Genomic DNA, 10,420 nt, shown 5'->3' on the forward strand with positions numbered 1-10,420 from the left:
TGCTTCATCCGCCCCTTCATCCTGGTTGGGTGGTCTATAACAGACTCCCAGCAGGATATCTGCCTCGTTGGCCTTCCCCCTCATCCTTACGCATAAACACTCGACCGTATCATCATCACAATCGTTGAGCTCTATACAGTCGAAACACTCCCTAACATACAGGGCCACCCTACCGCCTCTCCTTCCTCGCCTGTCCCTTCTGAAGAGTTTATAGCCATCCATTGCAGCACTCCAATCGTGGGAGTCACCCCACCATGTTTCTGTGATGGCGACTAAGTCATATCTCTCCCGCTGTACAATGGCTTCCAGCTCCTCCTGTTTGCCGCCCATGCTGCGTGCATTGGTGTAGATGCACTTGAGCTGGGCTATCGATTTCGCCCCCAGCATTGGCATGCCACCCCTGACACACGTGGGAAGTACAGTAGGGAATGCCAGGGAGAGTGTTGTGTTCTCCTGAGATGCCTCTTAAAGCCTGCCGCAAGGGTGAGGGGTGAGGATGATCAGAGAACATGATTTCAAGGGCACTGCTAGCTGAGCAGTGCAGAAATTGCCTGCTAGTCTGCAGTGCACTGCACCCCAAGTGCAACTAGACCCCTCACCCCCAAAATAAAGAAAAGCCCCTCTCTGGTGACTAGGAGAACCAGAGACAGACAGGAATATGAGCTGGTTAAAATCACAGAGTAACATCAACTTTGGGAGGTAATGTAATCTTTTCTTTGCCCAAGAGAAACAGAGGGAAAACTCAGTGATAACAATTATCTGATTCAGAGACATCCTGGCTGTAAATAAACTTTCAATTATATATGCCAAGAAAATAAGAGAATACCTTCTTTCTTCTTCAGGAAATGGCATTTTTCACAAAGGAAATATCAAAGTATCATTAAGTGTATTTCCTAGGAAAGATAATTAGAGACATTCAAAATAATCTCTCTCCTATTAACAGTGCCTATGTAATGTCATTATTATGCTGAGATGCTGAAAGGGATCTCTCAGACATGACCAAGACAATTCAAGAGGACTTCCAAAATAATTTCTTCCACAAATTGGTTTGGGCAGAAGATTACATTTGCCACTTGATTTGCCACTCCAAAAGGTATTAATTTTGGAGAGTTGCATTAATACAGGGAACAAAAACATAATGTGCATTGGTGTTTTGCAGCTTTGTTGTATATTGCACAAAACGTTGTGCTTGGGCCTTCTGGAAGAAGTCTAATGGTGACAATACAGACCTCTGCACTGTCTAATTTACCTTATTGAGAATTCTGAAAACACTGCATACTGCATACCCACTGATACCATTGCTGCAGCCCATATTTGAACATACCAGTGTTTGCTGTCCCCCTCCCAATACACCATCATCTCCTTTCTTTGGACACAGCTGGCTTTATCTGGAGAGCGCTCAGTGTTACCAAGTTATTTTGGCCTAGAGTAAGGAGAATGCTCCACGTTCTTTGAATTGAATTTTGAAATCCCATTAAAAGAAGATCTTTGGTGACTAGAGCAAGGAAACCTGAAATTGGCTGCAAAGCAGTAAGAAGTGTCCCAAAACACATGGAGCCTGAGCTATCACCATTGCATCTGCCCACATGAGCCTAGCAGAGGAACACAAGTGGCCGATATGTCGGCACAGTCTGCAGTGTTTGTTTCAAAATGGGAACAAAGCCCAGCAGGCGATAGCGCAGCATGTTCTGGCCTTTATTTTTAGCTATAAATACAAGAAAATCATGGCAAACAGGAACCCAGCACAGAGCTAGATAAACATTGCAATGCAGAGCTGCGTGACAGCTGTCATAATACACGGCTCAGAGAGTGCAGCTCCCGTTAGCCAGCGATAACGCAGAACTGCAACTGTGTGCTCTCCAGGTAAACTTGTACATGGCAAAACAGTTCTTGAAATAGCTAGTGATCCCACATCTGCAAGAAGGCCTTGCATAGTTCATATTCCAAAATGCAATTATTTTGAAGTTGACTCTGTCATGTAGCTTTTAATGTAGCTTTGGAGGCAAAGAGTAAACATACAGAGTCACAATCCTGCAGGAACGCTCAACAGTAGGTCATTCTCCAGGCTGCACTGGGGCTTGCATCTGAACTACAGGCGCTTCAGCAACCCTTCTCCTGTAGCTTGCCGCTTCTTGCAGCTTGCATCTTCATCCTCCATTTGCCTCTTTGCCCTATGAAAGATCTAGTTTGTGTCCTGTGATGCCCATGGAATTGGTGAAGGACGAAGAAGGGCCTGCTGGGATTCCTCGCATGCTTGTAGCAGTGATAACCCCTGGCACTGCTTGGTGTGTTGGAGGGCCCTGAGCTACCTGATCTAGCATTTAGGTCTGGCCTATGGTAGACCATACCATGTGGTGACTCTCGAGATTGTTAGAATGGTAAAACGCCACTACAATGTAAAATTACAATGAAGGTAGCTTTAGAAGAAAGGGATTTTCCCATTCTGATTGAAACACTGTGATTTCAAAATGATACCTCATCTCATATCAAGATAAAAAAGGTTTTAAAAAAATCAGACAGGTTTTCCTATTGTGATCAATCAAGCAATCAATTCAAATTTATCAAAACTTTGTTTCATTACATAATCGAGGCCAGTAGAAGACTATATCATTAGTGTGATCAATGCCTTGAGATACGATCAATCTTGTGATAATTAAGTCAAGCCTCCAGGTGAGAGTTTGGCCTGGATCACAGCAATACTCGGCATGCTCACCAAGACTTTAAGTCTGGTTGAGTTAAGCCTGAACCCAATGTTACTGACAAGTGAGAACAGAAGGAGATAAAACCTTTCAGGAGAGATCCATGAAAAATGTTCACAAGTGACTGCGTAAACCATTCTTTAAATACAGAGAGATATCTCATCATGAAAGGGCAATATTTATCTATATTAAACCACAAACAATACATAAAATAGACCCATTGTTGCTTTCAATAGCTTCTTTAATGGCAGCAATACAAAATGGAATACAAAAAATGGCAGAGGCCGTGGTAAAGCAAGAGCATTGTAAAACAAATAACAAAGTAAGTGATGCTGGTTATATGGTCATATTTTGTTTATGCATCTAGCAACAGAAGCAACATGCAATGCTTTACGTTACATAGTACAGGACATCGGAATGCCAGCTGCAGGTGCAATAGGTTACACACCCCTGGCATGTCTCTTATCCTTGAGTTTCTTTCATTTGACCAAATACGATAGTTCTTGCATTCGTGGGAATTATGGGGAGAGAGAACAGTGCAAGGCAGGATCAAGAAATACAGATCTGCAGTGCAGCATGAAAGAGAGCTCTCCCATTCAGTGTTTCTGTGACACAGGGGGAAAAAAGCAATACAAGCACAGGCAGACATCTAGGTCTCAGATTTCTTGCTGGGGCTGCATCTTCTCTCAGCGTTGCAGGATTTGCAGTCTAACAGCTCTTGCCGGGGAGAAGGGGACGCAGAAATGAAAGCTTGTCATTGAAACTGATTGCTTCGTAACTTGGAAGGTGTTCATGTTCTCGTGCAATGTAACGAAAACCACTTCCATCGCTGTGTTCACACAACAGCCAGGCACCTCTCTGGACTTTGTGAGAAGATATGATGTCATTGTCGTGTCCCCTAGCCAGATTGGTTGCTGTGTTTATCACCCTGCTCTTCCCTTGATATTGGGCATGTTCATAGAGAGTGATCTGGGGATTGTGCAGATTTTCGGTGATCACCTTCAGAGAAGTGATCTTGTCATTCATCTGCGAACCAACAAAGCCATGGTCTCCCTCCTCAAATACCAGTAACTGGCCTGTATAGTTGAGGTGCTCATAAGCCACCCAAGGCTGGCCAATTACTTTCACTGAGGAGATACAATCATTCCAATCTACATCTTTTAGATTGGCAATGTCACTGGTGAATTCCCTAGAGTAACCCTGGAAGTTGGCATGCTCATAAATGATGATTTTTCCCATCTCAGTAGGATTTCTGTAGTTCAGATTTCTTGCTGTAGGAGCTGGATGACAGCCTGCAGAAAAGGAAAACAGAAAATAAGCAATGCTTGTAAGAAGCCTTTTCACACCAGACACAAGATGCTGGAGAGGGTGAAAAAAAAAGGAAAAAAGGAAAAGCAAAACATTTTTAGCAGAGGATAAACATAGCAGCAGCTGGAAAAGAGTGAAGGCATGACATAGAAATTTTAATTTGGAAGAAAAAAGTAAAATGAGATATGTACACTAAAACTGTCCAGTTTTATTTAGTTGTGTATGTTGGTTTATATATATGTGCAAGGGACATCTGAGCATTTAGTTTAACATCTTATTGGTATATCCTAAATAATAATGAAATAAAATATATAACTGATGATACATCTTTCAGTTAATAATTGACACTGCATTTGAGAATTATTTTAGAAATTGGCATTCGTTGTTTGGACTACATTTCATGATCCACATAATATTACAAGTAAAGAAGTAGTGAGGCATTCAATTAATTTCTAAATGAAAATGCATTTTGTACTGTAGATATGAAAAATATCTATTCTGTTAAGGCCAGAACTGTACTTTTAGACTCACTGAAGTACCTTATTTCTCTTTTTATATGAAATTCTATTGAAATCAAGATATTCCTGTTCTTGACATAAGCTGAGAAGCAATCAAGTTCAAAGCATTAGCTCTTTGAGTCAGACTAAATTTCAGGTTGTAAATGTCTGTTTGTAGCACTGTTACAAATATTCATATCTAATTCCACACAAAGTTGTCTAGAATCAGATAAAGAACCACATTTATTAGTAACAGCTGCAGGAATGGAAATGAGTGGCCAATTAAGATAACAGCTCCCTTTCTAAATCACATAACAGTCATCGAAGCAAAGTTTTAGATTTCAGGGCAAATATATATGAGGGAAAGAAGCAGTTACTCTAGTTGATTCTGGGAAGGGATGGGAGAAGATCTGACCAAGTAAGATTAAAAGTCAGACTAAAATTGCAAGACCTGAACAACATAATCAACATTAAAAAACAAATCTCACTTAAATCTCACTTTAAAAAAAAAAAATCTCACTATGTGATTAAAAACATTTAAGCATTTTTTCACAGTTACAATTGAATTTATGGAGGCTGTGGTTAATCAAACTTTAATTTATTGATTGAGTACAATGACCTTCTGCCTATAGAAAAAGTAATAATAATAACAAGCCAGTTAATTTTGCTGACGCAACATAAAGATCCTATGCCCAAGATTAATTTGTAAAACATTCTCACTTTCACCCCTTTGAATTTGGCTGTCTTCACCCTCTGCCTTTGTAAGGTATGTTCATCCTGCAGTTGTCTTCTCATCACCTAAAAGATGTGTTAAGTTTCTGCAAATACAGACATCAGATCCTCACATATATGTTGCAGCTCTCATCCCAACACTTAAACCTCTTCTCTTCAACTGCATTTCATGGTAGCTACCCAAGCAGACATTGAAAGTTTTCATGTAAAAAGTGTGCATCTCACCTTGATGTCAGCTTCTCAGATGGGGAGAGCTGATGGCGCTTCCTCCAGTCCCCTGCTGCTGTCTGCAAAAGGCGGCTCATGTGCCTACATTTATAGCTCGCACAGAAGTCTTGCGAAACACCCCATTCAACAGATACCACCCAAGCACCAGTTGGGTGGCCAGTATCACCCTCAGGGATTATTTCGGCTTTGATCGTCCTACAACCAGCCACCTCATTGCTCTGGTTCGAAAGTCTGTTGAAGAGCAAGCATCTTGATCTTGCTCTTCAACAGATCTTAGAACTTTGATTCTTGTTTGTCTTTATTCTCCAGAAATCAGCTGAATCACAGTAATAAAAACACATCCGAGTATTTTGTGACACATGGGCTGTAGAGTTTTTTGCTTGCTGCAGTCTACATTTTTGCTTACCTGGGAAGCAAATCTAATACACAACCTTAGTTTTCCAAAGGGTTTCTATGCGAGATATCCAGGTGACAGAGGTGGCATTTAAGTAGCTTTTTTTTCACGTTCCCCCTTCTCACCTGCGTAGCCATTTGAGCAGCCACAGGGATGCAGAGCTGGTAAAGCAGGGCAAGGAGGCTCTGGCAGAGCTGCAGTAACAATATTTTTGCTTATTTTCATGTTGCAGGTTTACTCTGTAATAAACTTTCAGACACGTTAATTGGCTAGCGTGCTGGCAAGCTGTACCACAGTGGGAGGAAACAATGGGATCTTCATTAGTTCAAGAGCAATCCAGATCCTGCAAATACCCACAGCAGTAAAAAGAAGATACTTCCTTTAAAGGCTTATTTTGCCTTCACCATCTCTGAAATTTGAAATCAAGCAACAGTCTGATGAATGATAACAACTGTGTAAAAAAACCAAACAAGCTGCACTGCCAGTGAAAGCAAATGAGCAACCGTTTAGCTTCACAGAAAGGTATAGGTGGGAAGGGACCTCTGGAGGTCTTGAGTCCAACCCCCCCTCCTCATAGCCGGGCTGAATCTAAACCTACCTGGGGCAGCTCAGCACCTTGCCCAGGTGACTCCTGAACATCTCCAAGGCTGGAAATTGCCCAGCCGCTCCAGGTGCTGAACCACCCTCGGAGGAAAGTGTTCCCTCCCTTACCACCAGACATGAGAAAGCTTGCAACAAGGACTCAGAGGAGATTTAGTGGTTATTGGAGCAAGCAAATCGAATACCCACAAGCTCAGTAGCGGTAGATCTCAAACATACCTTTGATATGGGCAGACTGGCGAGGCACTGTGCGCAATCCTCTGAGAGGAACCAAGGAGGCAGGGGCTATGAGCCAGTTTTTCGTACACCAGAACTCCCGAGAAAGAAAATATGTGGTTGTGCTTACAGCTACAGAGCAGATGCTGCTCTAGGCTGTCATTAAACATAATGACCTCAAGGGGCAACATTTGACCAGCAGGGCTCCTTTCAAGGTCGCTGTTATAACGTGCCCCACTGTAGGACGCTTCAGGGACCCCTGCTCTGTCAGGTAGGGTATTACTGGAGAGGATGGGGAGCTGGGCAGGGAGAGAGATCACCCCTGCCACAAAACAGGCAGCCTGTACACTAGCTCCAGCCAAATCCTCCTGCTGCATCTCTTTCACCGGTGCTTGGCTGAGCTCATGGCGTGCCAGATCACAGAACTAAGCTAGCACAAAAATACATGGGGTTTTTTTCCACATGGTTCATTCTTTTGCTGCTCTGCAGAGGCTGGAAGCAGAGCAATTGAAATTTGCATTCTTGGGTTTGGAGGAGAGAAGCGGGACCTCACTTTCTAGCAGCAGCTAGATGTGAAATCAGCTTTGCTGTATGGCTAAATCGCACCTTTACAGCATGGTTCCGTGTGTTGCAGTGAGCTCACCCTACAGCTCAGTGCTGCTGGAAAGGAGAAGGCCCCATTCCACTCCTGAACCATAGTGTCCACCATCTGGTAGGAGAAGGGAGAATGAGCACACCAATGGGAGGAATGTTTGGAAGAGGGACTAAGACAGCCTAGAATAGGATGGATTTATGCTGCCATTGAACAACATTCATTCTTCTTAGCTTGCCAGTATGTATTACTCATGAAATTATTTAGTTGTGTTTCTGAAAAAAAAAAACTTTTACATATATATAATGACATAATTCATCACAAACGAAACATTCCCATCTTTCTCGACACCTGCAGACTCAGAAAAGCTGTTTGGACAAGTGTATGAGCCACGAAGGCAACACAAAGAGTCTGAGTGTGTCTCAACTGCATTACAGAATGATGCAGGCAACCGTGAACTCCTAAGTCCCCCGCATCCTCTCCGCAGAGCACCAAAGCTGGCAGTGGGACTTCTCATGGCACCAAGGAAAATGGAAAGGTGATATACGATGGGATGTGTTGACACAAGAGCTTGGAAAAGGATCTCTGTATAAACACTTCCAAGAAAGAAATGGCTCCTGGTTCTAATGACCATCTTTCCTAGTGTTATTGGGATTGAAAACTAAATGGATTTCAGTGTCGCTCATCTCATTTATATGGTGCTTTATGCACAAGGAAGTACACCACTGAACAAAGCAGAATACCACAGGGTGGGGCTAGGGCTTTGAGATTGGAAGTATTTATGGCTTGGGTTTTTTTTTTTTTCTTATGGGAAGTTTCCCAAACTTCCCCCCCACCCCCCCTCCTGCAGAAATAGCAGTATCTCAAAGTCTGGAAAAGAAAGTGTGTGACAAAAGTTAAAAGACAAAGAAGAAAACTCAAAGAAGATAAACCCCTCTTCCTCTATTGCCCTCAGCAGACAAAAAGCAAAAGAACGGGCAAGACAAATGAACATGCAGAGTCTCTGAAAATGTGCAGAACTACATTATGCAAAAAACACTTGAACAAATGAAGACTTACTCTGATTTGGAGCAAAAATTACTAAAATATTTTTATCTTTTTCATAAAACTTTTTTTTTTTTTTTTTTTACAAGGCTTAATAGCAAGCTTATTTTTTTGTTCTCCCATAGAATCATTTCCAAATACATCAAGACTCTTATGTATTTATTTACTTTTATTTCCTCTGTGGTTGGCTTCATCATCATTGCACTGCCAGAGTCTATTTTCCACTAGATTGCAGAGTGATAAAACAATTTCACTTAAAAGCTGTGGATGTCACATATGCACCCACTTCACAGTGCTGGAAAAGGTAAAATGGCAGAAAAATCAAATTAACAACAAACTCCTTCCCCCTCCAGATCCTCTTGTGTTCCCACCCTTCTCCACCACAGTGGATACCTTAGTTTGTATCTCAATAATTACTCATCTCTTTTTACTTTAAAATAAGAGGGGTTAAAAAAAAAAAAAATCACACATGAACTGCATCTCCCCAGTTTCTGATTGCTATTTTGCCTGGTAGTTGCGGACTCAATGCAGCAGGACACTGGTTTCTTTGTTTTGGAGGGGGCTTTGTGGTTGGAGGCGGTGTTTTTTTGGTTTTTACTCTCTTAGCAGTTGTTAGGGCTGGTCAAGCAATTCATCACAAAAACGAAGTCTCTTTCTCACTTTTGGCTCTGACTTCTGTTTCTCAAACAAAACAAGCCCCCAAAAATGCAACATAGGAACATGCAACTCGACCACAGAACCCCAAGCTGTGAACAGCCTACCCACCAATAAATGCATTCACTGCCAAACCCTCAAGGGGAAGAAAGATGCCTCCTATTTTGCCTAGCATGTATCTCACACACACTCCCCTTTTTTCCTTTTCTCTCTTTGTTTGCCACTGTTTTTGCTGCACTCCCCAATTGCCAGGGCTCAGTAAAATAGACTGAACATGACTACTTTTTCAGCAAAAACTACAAGAGGGATATGAGTGCTGCATATCCACTCACAGCACTGGGATTGAGTTCCACAAAAGATGTGCTGGAAAGAGAGGCACAGCAAATACAGACTGACAAAAGCCTTATTTAAGTCCCACTTGACAAGACACAGAAGCCAGAAAGGAAAGGGAAGAGCTTTTCTAACTATTATTTCCTTCCCAAAGCCTCCCCTTCCCAGATAAAGGAAAAGGCAACAGACTGTCTATGAATAATTGTTTTAGCTCAAAAAGTCAGAAACCCAACTGGGTTGCTTTCTGCCCCCATGTTTAATAAATGTGCAAATGGGTTTCCATGGCATGGTTGCTAAGCTGGACTCCGCAAACACAAAGGCCCAGACTAATTAGATGCTTAGTACCAGGGGGGAAGAAAAAAAAAAAAGGCGTCACGGACCCCTAAAAGGTCTTAGCTTCACAGCACCACATTTGGCTAGGAAAGCCTCTCCAACTCACAAAAGTCACACGTTCAGAAAATGCATCTAGCATTTTGTTCCTCTCATTTTATTAGCAGGTTGTGCTCCTAAACCCTTTAGTGGCCTGGTCCAAGCACAAGTGTGACAGACATTGACCTGCCCTCTACTCACCACTAGGTGTCACTTCTGCTTAAGAAATGCAACAGAGAAATTGAAAAGTTTCAAAAAAACCTACCCGTCTGGCACCAGATTTTCAGGGGATCTCTGTACCTACAACTCTTCCTAAAGTCATGGGCAGTTACAGAGTTTTAAGGTTTCACATGTCAAATCAGGCACCCAAAAGCATCAGAAAATACCAGACAATGCTTTGCCATACTAAGCATAATAGTGACTGGCGAAAGGTTTCTCTTCTGATCTTTTGTGGGAGCAAGGAAACGCATGCCTGCATGAACAAGGGACATATAGAGAAGCTGCCAGAGTCCGCTCTGGCAAAATGGTCTGTCTTGCTGGCCTGTCCCTGTTGCTGCTTTGCTGTTGCAGGTGGGAGAGCTGCTGTGCTGCTTTCAGTCCTTCCTCAGTAGCAGACTTGCCTGCCAAAAGATTTCTGAGCCTCAGGGACTGACTCAGAGGAGGAGAAAGAGGCATGGTGTTTGTGGTCAGGGCCCCGAGGCAGGCTAGGGCATGAAGGAAATACTGGCAATAACACAGGAAGAGCAGAAAAGATACA

At 42.5% G+C, this 10,420-nt stretch overlaps 1 protein-coding gene across 1 annotated transcript; it reads right to left on the reverse strand.

Moving 5' to 3' along the window:
* Positions 1 to 2,930: 2,930 nt before the first annotated feature.
* Positions 2,931 to 6,337, reverse strand: LOC103920850 (epidermal differentiation-specific protein-like). The gene is made up of 2 exons (XM_009328705.1): positions 5,984 to 6,337; positions 2,931 to 3,991 (listed from the first exon to the last, which is right to left on the reverse strand). The coding sequence occupies exons 1-2, from the start codon at positions 6,081 to 6,083 to the stop codon at positions 3,408 to 3,410; spliced, it is 684 nt and encodes a 227-aa protein (XP_009326980.1). The 5' UTR covers positions 6,084 to 6,337; the 3' UTR covers positions 2,931 to 3,407.
* Positions 6,338 to 10,420: the final 4,083 nt, after the last annotated feature.

Source organism: Pygoscelis adeliae, unplaced genomic scaffold (assembly GCF_000699105.1).
Source record: "Pygoscelis adeliae isolate BGI_AS28 unplaced genomic scaffold, ASM69910v1 Scaffold120, whole genome shotgun sequence".
NCBI classification, from domain to species: domain Eukaryota; kingdom Metazoa; phylum Chordata; class Aves; order Sphenisciformes; family Spheniscidae; genus Pygoscelis; species Pygoscelis adeliae.

What these genes read in the sequence shown, in the direction of transcription:
- LOC103920850 (XM_009328705.1), bottom strand. Translation starts at nt 6,083, where the DNA reads ATGAAAATAAGCAAAAATATTGTTACTGCAGCTCTGCCAGAGCCTCCT. An exon ending in CTGCTCAAATGGCTACGCAG is followed by an intron (nt 3,992 to 5,983) that starts GTGAGAAGGGGG and finishes CCTTTTCTGCAG; the next exon opens with GCTGTCATCCAGCTCCTACA.